General features: G+C 50.2%; 1 protein-coding gene across 3 annotated transcripts in view; it reads right to left on the reverse strand.

Annotated features, from left to right (window-relative positions):
- Positions 1 to 15,185, reverse strand: part of ASTN2 (astrotactin 2) — a 542,812-nt gene that overhangs the window by 390,925 nt on the left and 136,702 nt on the right. For all 3 annotated transcript variants that reach the window (XM_034793415.1, XM_034793417.1, XM_034793416.1), the window contains exon 5: positions 6,959 to 7,105. In XM_034793415.1, the coding sequence (XP_034649306.1) occupies positions 6,959 to 7,105 (147 nt within the window). The remainder of the gene's footprint in view (positions 1 to 6,958; positions 7,106 to 15,185) is intronic.

A 15,185-nucleotide genomic window follows, 5' to 3' on the forward strand; every position in this document is an offset into this window, starting at 1 on the left:
GGTCTCTTTCTCCAGCCGTGGTTTCTCTACAGGCAGCTTTTGTCACTTGTATCTCTACATTTTAAAAGATTCCTTACAAGAAAGAACCATTGTGAGTGCATAACTGAGGAGTGGCTAACATATTCTTAGGGGATTCTGACAATTCAACCAAGGGGCTCTTTCTTTTCTGTTTTTTTTCCCCCTTCTTTCTTGCTGCTGATAAATGATGCTTTAAGTAACACTTAAAGGTTTAAATCCTCACAAAAGCTACTCGGTAGGAGTCTATAACTGTGTTCCTGCTCTGAAATTAGAATGACATCTTCCACTCGGCATGGGGTGAGGTGGTGGTAGGATCTCGGAGTTTCTGACAGTGTCGGCTGGAAATTTGGGAGCAAGTTGTCCCAGGCTGGGGGGAGGGAGATTAAGAGGGAGGAGAGAAACTTCTGGAAGTTCTCCTCATGGAACGGCACCCATATATTTTGGGGAGGAGAGAATGGGGCTTGACCACTAGTGAAATGAAGGAGGGGATTCCCTACCAGCGCTCATGGATCCTTCTGACAAAAATAATGCAGATCCCAGGAGTTTCACAAGAGGACACGTCCTACGCAATGAATCTGGGACACCATCCCACTGAAACATGTCTCCATTAGAGAGGTGCTGCCAGGACATCCCCCGGGGGCAGCTGCCCCTAGACCCCCACCCTGAAAGTGGGCTGCACAGCACCGGGGGGAGTCCCACAAATGGTCATAGCAGCTTAGCGCATGAGAGGTGAGTGGGTTTTTTTGGTTTTATTTCAGGTTGTTTTCTGCAAGTTGGCTGCCTGGCTTAGTTTGGGGGTTTGGGTGGAGTCGTACCTCCCATCTGAGTGCCCTGCTTCTAAGCCCAAGATCCCACTATGGCAGGCTACCCAGGGACAGTGAGGGATGTGCCACAGAGGCAGCGGTGCAGCGCAGAAGGAAAGACTCAGGCACAGGCCACCTCCCCTTGCTCCTTCCCACCACGACTATTTCAATGTAATTACCTGTGCTCTACCATTCCCCTGCATCCTGGCAAGTTGTAATGGAGCCAATTCCCACCTCTGTAACGTGGGCCACGTCGGACGAAACCCCACAAAACACGGGGATTGAAATTTAAAAAGGTCTATTACAAATATTTTAAAAAGCAGAGAGGGAATCCAGAGAGCAGCAAGTCGCCTGCCTCAAGGACCCTCCAACCTCTCCGACACAAGCCAGCACTGGGAGGGGGGACGCTCGCTTGCAACCGGCTTCTACTTATTTGGCTGTCCCATAAAATTGAGGCAAAGCAGCGATACAAACCTGAGGCTAATTGTTCTGACAGGAGGAGAAAACACACGTACGAAAGAAAGGAAATGAACGGAGAAAGAAGAGCAATAAAGATGGTTTGGTTATTAAAAGCCACCTGGTGCAATAGACTCTCCTCCGCCTCCTTTTGCTTTCGTTCGACATCTGTTTCCATTCCTGCCTTCACCGTCTCTGGACCTCTGCAGCTCCGATTTGCTCAGCTGCCTGATGCTGGGGGTGGCTTCTCTCCGAGGCCCTGTGGCCCTCATCGCTTGGCTTTTATCCAAGCTGGCTTTGGAACGTGGCACATCTGAGCAAGCTCCCATTTATCTGCTGCAAAAGGACTGGGTTGGTTTGTTTTTTTCCAGCCTCTCTCTTTGACAGCGTTTCTTGTAGAGCTGAGGATGCTGGTAGCAGCGGCTCCACTCTTAGATTTGCCGCGGCTACTGGCTTCTATTAAGAGACTGTGCCTCAAAAAGGATCTTTGAGGCCAGTCTAGCCACACCCCTGGGACCGTGTTGAATAAGTGCACCAGCCCCCCCCTTCCTCAGAGGCTGGCTCGTCCCTCTGCAAACACCAGAGCGTGCTGCTGACAGAGCCTTGAGTATTTATGTGCACGGCAACATCTGAAAGACATTGAGCACATGGTTCTGGCTCACGCGATGCTCGGCTTTAACACCGATCAAAGCTCCAAAGAGTTGTCTAAGCCCGGGAAGTTTGAACGAGTGTCATTACATCCAGGTAGCTACGGTGGCACACACCTCTGATGAAGACACTGCACCAGTGCAAAACTGAGCTTGAACTGGTGCAGTCCCTGTGCGGGACTAGTGCAGAGCCCGGCAGTGGGACTAGGACTCCGTGGGTCCTCCAGGACCCACTGCCATTATAGCCAGAGTGGGACGGGAGCAGGATTACAAATAGGCCCATGCAGGGCTCTGTGGTGCAGCTGATCCCAGTAAAAAGCCAGGGTCGAGTCACTTATGTAAGCCGCATCTTTTACCAGGGCAGGGCATCTGCATGGCGATTTGCACCACTTGTGCACAAACAACCCAGTATAGACAAGGTCTAACTCTGAAAGAGCCACATACTCCAACTTCCTTCTGGTCCCCAAGCCAATTCCCTTCCGTTCCTCCCAATTCATCTGGTGCAGCGCAGCAGAGAGGAAGTTTGCTTCTCCTCCCTCCTGCCCCCTCTCTTTTCTACACACAATAAGGGCTGCTGTCCAAACAGAAGAATTAGCCTCCGGTTTTGAACTCGGCTATTCCCTTTGCTGAGGAGTGAAATTAGCAAAGATCTGTGCTGAGGAGAAGCCAAGCCAAGAACACTTCCCTGGGTGTCATTAAAATTTCCTGCCCCAGCTCAATGCTGTGATCTCCTTAAATGTTTTATAATATTTTGCTGCCAGCCTGGCACTACCTGGGGATTTGTTGTTATTTAAAGGAAGGAATGGCTCTAAGCACTTCTCCCTTCCAAGACAGGGCCTCAGAGTGCCGGTGCATCTAATGATGAGATTTTAGGAAAACAGATCTTTGCTGCAAATTGTCTCTGTTGCTCCCAGTTCCATCTGGGAGCCCTTGACTCCATTTCCCATTACAAAAGGAAAAAAAAAGTTTTCACAGTTTATAATGATATTTTACAGTTTCATTGCACAATCACATTTCCCTTCTCCTGCACACCTTTTCACCACTCCTCTCACCGCTTTCTCTTTAGAAAAGTCATTAAGGCGGGAAGGGAGATCAGCCTGTTTCCCCCCAGTTTCAGAGAGATTAATCTGGTTTATTGGTATTTCAGTGTCATCTCTGCTTGAATGTTCTGGGTATTTGCATAATTTGCAGTACCACCCTCTTCCTGGAGACAGGAATATAACCGGCTCCATTTTCACTTTAATGCTATGGAATCACCTGATATTTCATCACATTTCTCGAGGGTGCAGTGTCATTGGATGGTTCGAACTATAGACCAGGAGTCTGGGCTCCTGGGAACTAGTCACACCACTGCCTTGCTCTGTGACCTTCAGCAAGTCACCGCAGCTCTCTGTGCTTCAATTTAGCTGACTGTGAGTTAGGAATAGTACTCATTGCCTTCCATGACTATTGGGTGTCTCGACTAGCATTCGGCTACTATGCATTCACGCAGAGGCTAGCACAGCAGGGCCCAGAACCTGACTGGTGGTTTCAAGCGCTACCAGAACAAACAGTAAATAACAATTTGTGAATACACCAAGTTCCTTGGATGCAAGTGGATAGAGAAGGAGCAGCAGCCTTTCTTATCAGGGCAAGGGTTGTGTGTTTTCTTTCCTAGCCATAGAATGTCAGGGTTGGAAGGGACCTCAGAAAGTCATCTAGTCCAACCCCCTGCTCAAAGCAAGACCAATCCCCAGACAGATTTTTGCCCCAGATCCCTAAATGGCCCCCTCAAGGATTGAACTCACAACCCTGGGTTCAGCAGGTGTGACAAAGTTCCTCTCTATCTTGGTGGGTCCTGCACTTATTGGTGAATTTTCTTGCCTCAGAGATTCACCATGTGGGTTGGGGAACAGCCCAGAGACCTTCCCCTCTGGAAGAACCTACAGTCCAGGTCAATTGGGAGGTTTGGGGGGAACCTGGGCCCACCCTCTATTCCGGGATCCAGCCCAGGGCCCTGTGGACTGCAGCTGTCTATAGTGCCTCCTGTAACAGCTGCATGACAGCTACAACTCCCTGGGCTACTTCCCCATGGCCTCCTCCAAACACCTTCCTTATTCTCACCACAGGACCTTCCTCCTGGTGTCTGATAACGCTTGTGCTCCTCAGTCCTCCAGCAGCACAGCACAGCACAGCACACCCTCACCCTCTCACTCCCAGCTCCTCGCGCCTCTTGCTCCCAGCTCCTCACGCTCGCACCACAAACTGAAGTGAGCTCCTTTTTAAAACCCAGGTGTCCTAATTAGCCTGCCTGCCTTAACTGGTTCTAGCAGGTTCCTGATTACTCTAGTGCAGCCCCTGCTCTGGTCACTCAGGGAACAAAAAACTACCCAGTATATTTGCCCTCTACCAGACTCCTGTACCTCACTGGTCTGAGTCTGTCACACAGGCCAATGCGCAAACCACTGAGCTATCCCTCCCCCCACAATTACTCATGAACTACGATCTATGGAAATGCCACTAACACTCACTCTAGTCAAAAGTCTGTACGCTCCTTTTATTTATTTCTTTTTTTGAAGGCTGCGAAGTAACTTGTTTTGTTTTGACATCCATTTCACACACACGCCCTCTCCCTCTTCTCAACCCTGAATTTTTCCAACGTCAACCTACAGCTGCAAAATGGAAACACACCCAGCATTGCTGGTAAGGGCCCACAGGTTTGTTTTTTATAGGATATCCAGCACATGCCGAGGCAGGATTTTCAAAGCCTAGCGTATAAGTAGCATCCTCAAGACTTACATGTGATGTTGCAAAACAGGTAACTGCTCACCTCCGTCCTATATTGCACGGAGGTCTGCTCGGGCCTAATTTTAAAGCCTGACCCGAACGCGACTAGCCCACAGCTGACCTGACCCACGCCTGAAAGTGCCAAGACATTTTCAGACCCAACCCGAGCCTTTGACTTGCCGCTGAACCTGAGTCAGCACCCCCACCACTGCCTCATGCTTGGGACATGGCCAGTGGGGGCTTCCTGCTCTCCGTGCCCATGATCTGTCTCCAGGCACCGCCTTGCCGCAGGGTCAGCGCAGCCACCATGCCTGCGTGTCCCGCTCCTGCTAGGCAATGCCACCTTGCTGCTGCTGCGTGCTATAGACAAGAGGCACTAGGGCTCATCGGCGCATTCGCTATGCAGTGCAGCGAGGCGGTGCCAGCCGGCAGGAGTGGGGCACGCAGCTGCCACTCTGCCAAGCCCACGGGCAGGAGAAAGTGAGCAGAGACAACCCAGCCCAAGTGTATTCGGTTATTTTCAGACCTAACACGTGTAATCAGGTCCCAGTGGGTTTGGGTCTAGTTTTGCCGGCACATTAACCCAGCCAGTGCTTGTAGTGCTCATCTGCACAAGTATTGTTTTGGGGTGCACTAGATAGTGCAAATTTTGCGGGCACCAACCTTGGAAAATGTCATCATCAACACCAGCGTTGGGATGTGTGCTCCACTTGTGATTCTGTGCAGGATTAAATAGCTAACAATTCATTTCGAGGCCAGAGGGGACCAATAGAAGCATCCAGTCCGAACCCTGCACAACACAGACCGGAGCGTTTCACCCAGAGAGGCGGAGGTGCCTTAAATTCCATCTCACCACACTTGGTCCCGTCAAGGGTCGCTTACTTTCCTGCTTGATAAGCATTTGTCCTCCCCACCAAAGCTAGCACCTCCAGCGAACAGGCCCCTGATTGGATCAGAACCAGACGCCCAGCAGCGAATATGGGTGCAAGCTAAGAGTGACTGCAGCCGCCTACACAGCCCCGGACTGTGCACGGCACGTTTCTTTTAGACGAAAGCCCACCCTCAGCCTGTCTCAGGTGGTAAGGAGACCGCAGGAGCTGAAGAATTAGAACCGACTGAATAATGGGTCCCGTCTTCAGGAAGAAAATGAAATTTGCCCTCGTGTTACTGAAAAGTTGCACTTGACGCTCACTGCACATTATATGGAAAAGGTCAGCGAAACAACAAACACAAGGAACCAAGCTGGCGAAAGCAATAAATAGTGACAGCCGCCTTTGTCTAATTCTTCAGAGCCTCTCGCTCTTCGCTCCAACACTGGCAATTTCACGTTCTCCGGAGCGGCGAGGGCCACAGACAAACGGTTTCACTCTGACGAGAGGGAGAGCATCCATGCGGCTTCCCGGGGTCTTCCGGGACTTCACTTCAGAGTAAGCAGGGATTTCAGTCGGACACAGAGTTATAAAACAGAGGTGTGGGGGGGAAGATTTCTGCCTCCCCCTCGTGCCAACAGCTATTGGGTTTTAGTTCCCTGGGGTTGGCATCTCTCTGTCTGGATTGGCTCTGTATGGAGAGCTGGGGCAGTTTCCCTGGTGGTACGAATATAACGCAGTCAGCAGCTCTGCTGTTGGGGAGGGGGAGGAATTGCAAACGAAAGCTGAGCAGCTCTGATGCCAAAAATACAAATGCAACAGAAAAGGACGTCCCCCTCCCACACAACCAACCCCATAAATCATTCCATACTCGTCGCGTCTTCCTCACAGCCTCCCCGCCCCCTTTTCAAGTGTGAGTGAATGCGGTGCTGCTGAGGGCTTGCCAGTTTGCCAACCCCCTGAGACTGAAGCCTTGTATTTATGCAAAAAAAAAAGAAGTACATGCAGACAGAGCCTGATGCAGCAATGAGCCTCCGCTCAGTCCTAGAGAGTTTGCTCCCTGGGGGCGGAGAGGAGAAAAAACTCTCCATGGCCCAGTCATTTTTCTCTCCCTGCCGGGACTGCCAACAGTTGTGTTAGGGTTAGTGTGGGTGGGGTGCTGGGGGGAAGGGGGAGTTAGTGTCCTAAAACAGATTGTCCCCAGGTGTTTATCTAGGCCGCCCCAGCGCTGAGGAATAAAGTGAAGAGTGGAAAGTCCCCGGAAGGGTGGTTTGAGAAAGGGGAGTTCTCGGGGGGCACTTCGGAAACTCACAAAGAGAAGGACTCTACTGACTGGATTGGATTTGGAAGCTCCAGGCTGCCAAGTCCTTACAGGGAGGTGTCGCTCTCCAGGTCTTACCGTCTGCAATGAAGTGCTCAGGCACATGAAGAGTGACCTTCACAGTCAAAGGGCAGGAGAGCTGGGTGCCACACACCATGGCCAGGATGCAGGAGCTGACTGCAATCAGCGTCAGGGCCGTCTTGTTCACTGGACTCTTCAGAGAGCCTGAAACGCAAACAGACACGCATATGTACACAGAGGCCAATGTGAAGCAATAGCATCTGGAGCTAATGGGGAAAGACGTGGATCTAAACCATCATGAGCAGCATGAAAGAACAAGAGCAATTAGATCTAACTCTTTGGGGCCCTACCCCATCTCTGTTTCTGGATATTCATCCTTACCATAGTGTCTGAGCACCTCACACTCACGATGGGATTTTATCCTCACCCCAATCTTGTGAGGTCAGGAAGTGTTGTCCTCATTTTACAGATGGGGAAACCAAGGTGCGGAGCAGATTAAGTGACTTACTCAGACTCATATGGGAAGTCTGTGGCTGAGCCAGGAATTAAACCCAGGCCTCCCCAGTCCCACTCCAATGCCCTGTCCACTCAGCCACTCACTTGCCTCAGTTTCCCCAGCTCACTCTTGGGGATCACACCTACCTGCCTGCCTCCCAGTGTCGTTGTAACACTAAATTCATCAGTAACTGTAAGAAGGCAATGCTAGGGGAAACTTACGTTTTACTAGAAAAATGCTTCAGTTAATTATGTCTCGTGCTGAAAGACATTGCAGTTAAGAGCAAGCCATGTTTGAAGAAAAATCAGTTCTGTCGTGTTAAAGCTTCATGAACCCAGAATCACAGGGTTAGAACAGGGCGCAAGGGTCGTCTTGTCTAGTGCCCTGCTGAGATGCAGGGCTTGTTGTGTCTAAACCATCCAACATTTAGGGTATGTCTGCCTGACACATTAAGCCCAGGCTCGGACTCAGGTTTAAGCCTAAGCACTCCCCTGTCCACACACAGATCAGTCTGACTCAGGTCAGCCAACACTCAGGACGAGGGTCCTAGGACCCTGCTGGGGAGATGGATCAAAGCCCACGTCCCACTGTGGCTCGGATCCAAGCCCTGTCCTGTTGCAGTGTGGATGCAGCATTTAAGCTGCAGACCTGAGTCAGAAGGTCCGTGTAGCGGAGTATGGCCCTGGCAGCACGGCTGTGGGACGCGGGTCCAGCAATTATAAACCCAGGTTTACAGTGCTGGGTGGATGCTTTAGCGCAAGATGACCCGTGGCGGGGGGCACAACTCCGGAACAGCTTCAGTCACTCCCCGCTCCCGGCAGCCCTCCCCCTTCTGGAAAGCAGCCCCCTCACCCCTCCGGGAAAGCAGCAGCCCCTCTATGCAGCTCCCAACTCTTCCTCTGCCTCTCCCTGCAGAGTTAAAGCAGTGGCACCTCTGAGCAGCTCCCAGCTCTTCCTCCACTCCCGCTGCTCTCTGTCCCTGCCCAGCGCAGCTCGCCGGCTCAACTGCTCTGAAGGGAGGGGGCCCTGCTGCACCATGTGACCCCACATGCCCCCGCATGTGTCGCCTCTGTTGGAAACCCTGAGTCCACAAGCCCAGGTCTCACAGAGCCAGGTTTACAATGTCGGGTAGACCCTCAATGTCTTCAGTCTGAAGCTTTTCCATCCCGTTATTTCTGGTGCTGGTTGCATTTTGTTAAGATTAGTCAGTCCTTGGACAAATCCCTGTTAAGGCCCAATCTTTCAGAAGCGGCTAGCAATTCTTGGTGCTGCAATTTTTAGGTGATCCAACCTCAGCCACCTTAAAGGGACCTTAATTTCAGAGAGCAGGTGCTCTGGGCTTTTTGAAAATTTGACTCCTTTAAAGTGCTTTAAGTTGGGCATGCGCAAACTGAGGCCCCCCAAAAATCATGTTTTAAAATGTAGACCTAAATTTTCATAACTTCAACTATCAAATCGATTTTCTTCAAACTTGGCTTGTTTTGCAGATCTTGCTGAGTCTTAAAACTATCAAGCCAAGTCTCAAGGCTGTGTGCAGTGTGCTATCATTAACTACACCTAATGTCATACATTGGTACAATATTATATATTGCACTAGTTAACAAGTGATACCTAGATGCTAATTATTAATATTCCTATACTCACAGACATCTAACAGTCAATTCAGTGAGCAAGAAAACAACCTGTGCAGAGCAAACCAGAGCCAGTGGATATTACAAGAGGAGTTTTATTTTGTCAGTCACAGATGTTTACTGCTTCTTTCGAAACCCAGCTCACAAAGGGCCTCCCTGCAAGTGCTAGCTAAAATATTTTCTGACAGTAGGAAGATGGACTCCAGTTCAGGAGAACGCTATGCTGAAGGATCCCAATTCTACCCTGACACCAGAGCGATGTATGGGTCACATTGAGCCCTCTCTCAATCTCTGTGGGCCATCTGTCTAACACCACAGATCATATAACGTTGGCACCTCAGTAATCATTCAGGAGCAGTGGTGCCTTTGAGGCTGAAAAGAAAGCCCAGATCTGCAGCTGCCAGGATGAATGCTCTGTGTCAGCTCAGAATGTGGCACAAAGCTCGGAGCGAGCAAGGTTGGTTTGATTTGGGTATTTTTAGTGAAGGGGATAAAGTGAAAAAAGAACTCAGCCGTCTGCAGCTCTGGACAGACTGGCCCGGGGACAGAACCGGCTGTGAAATCCTACAGCGTAACATTGCTAAGGAGCCCAAGTCAGGCCAATGGCCCATTAGCTTTCTGGCGGGAGAGGCCAACTTGCTAGCTCTATACAATGAAAGGGAATTGAAGCAGTGAATGAGATCGATAACCATTGTGGGACAGCGGATTACCTCATGGGACACAAAACTTTGTGCGCCAATGGCTCCTATTGGGCCCAGGGCGGTGGTGACCAAATGTCATTACCATCTGCCAGTTGCTTGGCAGTCCATGCTGAACGAAGTCTGTGGTCACCGTCTGCTGCCCAAAGCGGCACTGTCACGACGGCCACCCACGCTGGCACTCTCCAGAGAGGCCACTGAGGACAAATCACCCTCTCATCGACAGCAGCCCCAAGACACATTAGTGGGGCAGGGTGGAGAAGCTCGAGTTGCTGCTGTTCGTGCTGCATCTGCTCTCGGTCCCAGGACTTCGCTCCTCCATTAAGAGATTGCACAAGCACTAAAATTGACTTAAGGCGACCTCGCATTTAGCAATTCTGGGATGTTTGGGAAGCAGCCGTGTAGCATCTTAGAACCTTTTTCAAGAATTTAAAGACACTTAAGTGAGAGCACTGATCTCCAATTAACTTGAGCCATCATTGCAGCCTCTCTGACAGTGACACAGATCACTGAATTCCCAGCAGAGCGGACTCTCTCTCTGGTCAGAATTCGGGGAAAGCGATTTATTTATTTCTGGAACTCAGTCTCCTTTCCGACCCCCACCGCCACACACGCACAAATCACATCAGCAAAGTGAGACCTAAAATGCATTTGTTTGAAAACAACAGGAAATACATCCACTGAGATACTCCAGGGCTCTTTACCTCATAATTTGATCGAGTCTGCTTTTAGAAATATTGGTGTCAGAACAGAGAATCACATTTAAGTTGGATTCAGAGCACAAGTCAGCTTTGAAGCTAATAGGAATATATGCACCAAAAATGCAGAGTTTTTTGCAGCGCGCTGGGGGTTTGTAAACAGGGTAAAGCTTTGGGTCATTCAGCACTGAATTAGAGGTGCTGATTTGCTGGACAGCTCCCTGGGACAGAGGAGAGGAAAGTACAGAACATGGATATTTACACAACACATTTCACATTCCATGTGTCCCCAAAGAGCTGTACAAGCACCTTCCCCACTCCCAAAACATACCCACCACCCAAACTTCTAGTTCTGCCACCGACCTGCTGTATGATCTTGGGCAAGTCGCTTCTCTGGGCCCATTTTCCCTGTCTTGTTTATTTAGATTGCAAGCTCTCCAAGGCACAGGCATGCAACCAATCCTGGCTGGGGCCACTAGGTGCTTTTGTAACCAAAATATATCGGTGAGAGTGGAAACATTCAGAGTCACAACAGATGAGAGAGTGCATAGCAAATTCATATTATTTTGCCCCTATAAAGCCCCTTTGAGCCCAGGATCTCAAAGTGCTTTAGAAACATTAACCCGCAAATCCCAGGGAGATAGGCAAGTATTCCTCTGCTTTTACAATTCAACTGAGTCACAGGTATGCCGGCTTGCCAAAGGTGCGTCAGTGGAAGAATTGGGAGTAGAAAGCAGGGGCCCTGACTCCCAATCTCCTACCCTGCCTACGTGCCTCACTAGTGCCATGGTTCTCGATGCGCCACCATTGACTCCACAACTTGATTTTTTTTAAAAGAAAGTGGCACGTGAACTTAAAAAGCAACTGCTGCACCAGACCCAACAACCTCCTCTTCCTGTGGAAAAGCACAAAGTTTGAAATAGCGGAAGGCCTGAGCATCTGAGCTCCTGGCCGATGGAGCTGAATGTCGGGAGGAAGGAACAATGTACTGCAGTTCTCATTTCACTGCCGCTCCTCCCACGTCCACACCCCCGCTCTGTTTCCCTGCTCATTTTCATCATGTGTATCTAATTACTGACATCCCAAACAGTACACGCCATCGCCCAAGGGTGGCGAGCAGGGGGCTCTGTTCAACCGAGCCACAACAACGGGGCTTATGTTTGAGCTGAAATTGGATTTCCGATTCAGCTCTTTATTGCTCGAGGCCAGTCTGCTGCCAGGTTCTAAGGGACGCTAGCCGAATACGCAGCTCCTTCCCTCGCTCGTTAAACAGGGGGCATTTTTCTCGTTTTCCATCCCATCGCCTGCTCTTCAGACCACTAGCGCTCCAGCAGAAGCACTTCTGTGCTGGGTTTAAACACCCATCTGGAGATAAACAGCTTAGTGCCAGATCTCTCTCAAATCCAGGGAAACGGACGCTTTACGACCTGTCGCTAACTAAACAAACCTCCAGGGGTTAGGCCAGAGGCATCTGAGTTTGTTTGAGAGGCACAAAACAAAACAAAAATCCAGCCCCACCCTTGCCCCAGGGATGTCCAAACTCCCAGGTTTTCCAATAACCGCCAGCAATCATTGAATTGTCTTAGGTGACTTAGGCTGGAGAGACCCAAGCTTTGCTGCTCTGAATTTCTCCCCCCACCAAGATGTTCGCACAGCAGTTTGCCAATCCCATCCAGAGGCTGGCCCCAGGCTTGTGCTCTACAGGCAGGGCAGGGGCAGGGAATGGAAGCTCTGGATGGAATGAGGCTGAGAGTTGCACAGCAGGAGGCCCAAGGGAGTGAGGGGAGAGAGGCGAGGGTCTGCCTCCTTCCCATGCAGTGGCATCCAGCTCCTGCCAGCTGAGAGCTCCATCGGACCTTTGCCGGCTGACCCAAGCAAGGGGCACCGTGCAGCTGCAGTGCCCCAGTGGCAGAGCGGAGAAGGACCTGCGACTTGGAGCCATTATCCCTGTTCTGCTCCTACCTTATTCTAGATTATATTATATCACCTTCTTCCCAGAGCAGCATTACCCACCTCCCTCCCCTCACTCCCATGCATCTGGCTGGGGGTACGGGGCAGAATCAGATCTCCCTTCCTTCCTCTTGCATCAATGGTTTGGAGCAGGGGGGTGGTGAATTGGGCAAACAACCTCTCCTCTCTTCACCGCACCCACAGGCACTGTCTTACTCCTTCTCTGGCTAAGTAAAGGCCTGAGTAGGGAAGGCAGACACGCCTGGGGTAGACTCCTTGCAGCCAGAGGAGCAGGTGGAGGAGGAGGAGGGGCAATATTGCTGAGTCCTGAAGCACATGAAGGTGAAGGAGAGCAATGCTGGGGTAGCAGAAGGGATGTCGCACTCTCTAGGGCTCTCCATCCTCTGCCTTTCATCCGCACTTACGCAGTCACCCAGCCTTACAAGCTGCCCAAAAAAATAAATCCCTCCTTTCCCCCCACCCCAAGGCAGGGCAAAATGAGAGGCCAGGATGGTTTGCTTCAGTATTCACATGCCAAGTTGGGAGCCCCCATGGAGAACCTGCTGCTGACAGAGAGTGTCTGTTGCAGATAGGAGGGTGGTAGGGCCCCAAACCAAGGCAGCAGGGTGTGGTGGAAGGAGCATGAGGACGGAGACTGGAAGCCATGAACTTCTGGACTTTAATCCTCCTTCCACCAATGACTTTGGGCTTGTCAAGCGGCAAGTTAGCACGTGGCAAGCTGGGGTGTAAATCTACAGCACACTAGCATGACACTCACTAACTGTCAATGTGGACCCTGCTGCTATGCACTAAAAATTCCCTAGGGCGGTTTGAGCTACTGCTCTTTGAAACAGGAGAAGGTCAACCCTCACTAGGAAACTTTCAATATGTGGCAGCAGCATCCACACAGACAGTTCACGGCACGCTACACTCATGCTAACTGGTCATGTAGACAAGCCCTTAGGTAGCCTTGGGCAAGTGACTTCAGCTGTCTGTGACTTAGTTTCCCAGTCCGTAAAAGGTGGGATAACACTCCTTCATAGGGTTCATATCTGACACAGGCCGAGCTCTGTGGAGTCCTCCAGTGGTGTTATCTGCCCGACTGGCTGGGTTAGAGCGGTGCTATGATTGGTTTCCTTGTTGCCTTTGAAGTCTCAGCCACAAGAGTGCCTGAACACAGTCTGTTTGCATGCCATCTACTTGGCTTCAAAGTGAAAAGTCATCGGTGATCCCTAGCTGAGGATGAAGGAGATGAAACCAGGAAATGAAGAGATAAAGAGGGGAATGCAAGAGACGTGTCAAGGAGGAAAAGGACATCTCCTGAATTGGGGCCCTCCTCTTCCACCCCACACTCCCCAACTTGTGAGCAAGGAGAAGACAGAGGAATGTGAAAATTAAAAGCAAACCAATCCGTTCTAGGGCAGAACTGCATCAGAGTTTCTTCCTGCTACCGATCCAATTAACCACTGTTTAATTAGACTGGAATGCAAAAGAAATTCCAAAAGAAAACCTCCCCTTGGAAGTCTCTGATCCTGTATGTACAAACAGCTGCCACTTCGTTCAGAGAGCTCCTGCCACCACCCTCCTTTGTGTTGTTTTTTTACACCAAGTGCCAATTAGACTGGCTCTGGTCTGCCTGAGAACACCCAGTCCCCTCTGCAGAGAGTTTGGAAGCAGCCTGCAAAGGGCCTGAAGATTTTGCACCTACTGCAAGAGGAAGATAAATTCAAAGCCACCCTCTGCACACAAACACTCCACATGCAGCCCTGTGTCTCATCTAAAATATCATTTACTTGTGCTGCCAATTACTCCTCCTTCCACTGCCTCCTCCCCAGCCCCAAGTTCTGGCACATAAAGGGCAGAAAACTCTGATCTGGCACAGGCAGTACTGCTGAAATTAAAAAGGAACATACAGAACACGTATGGATTTTAAGCAACACTAAAATTCTGCATGCTCGGCAATATGATGTTTCTAAATCAGGCTCAAATACATGCTTGGGAGATTAGTCTATAAAAAAATAAACTTTAATTACTCCATCTTTCTCAGTGTACAGCCCCTAGCATTGGCCATCTGTGGGTGTTAAGTGCCAAGTACTCTTCAATCCCCCCTTCCCCAAGATATAATAGTTTAATATCTAATGTTTCAAGACTGCTTGGATATTAAAACATATTTCTACCTCCCAGGAGAGACGGGGATGTAGAAATCAACCTCCTGAACTGCTTAGCAACTGAACTGCAAATCCTACAGAGTACACATCAGTGGGAGGCGTGCAAAGGCACCCGCTAATGAGAAAGCAGCACTTTTAACATGGAGAGGGTGTGTTTCAGCTTGAATTTTGGCAGCACAAAAATGCAGCCACCGCTGGGGTGGAGGGCAGGGAGTCACCAACCACCTGAATATAACCTTGATGCTACCGAAATGGCGGACTGACCCTGATGTGGTATCCTGTCCCCACCCACAGCACACCCCATACAGCTTCCCTTGCATGTCTAAGAAGGGCTACTTCCAAAGCATTCAGCTGTCCTGTCCATGTCAAGAAAGTTCACTGCCTCTAATTAGCTCCCTTTATGTTCCAGCAGAGGTTCGTTAATACAGTACAACAGCATCTCCCGACGCCCTCACACACAGAAACATCTCAAGGTGTTTTACAAGCAGGAGATCATGTTAAATCAAATCAAATACCAATTAAAGATTAACAGCCATGTTGGAAGGCTGCTCTCGCCGGATAGCACCGCTCGCTGGGAAGAAACACTGCTTTCTGTAGCGGCTGCCTGGCAGGTTCCTACCCAACCCCCAAGCCAGCCGTTCCC

This window comes from Trachemys scripta, chromosome 17 (genome assembly GCF_013100865.1).
Source record: "Trachemys scripta elegans isolate TJP31775 chromosome 17, CAS_Tse_1.0, whole genome shotgun sequence".
Lineage (NCBI taxonomy): Eukaryota > Metazoa > Chordata > Testudines > Emydidae > Trachemys > Trachemys scripta.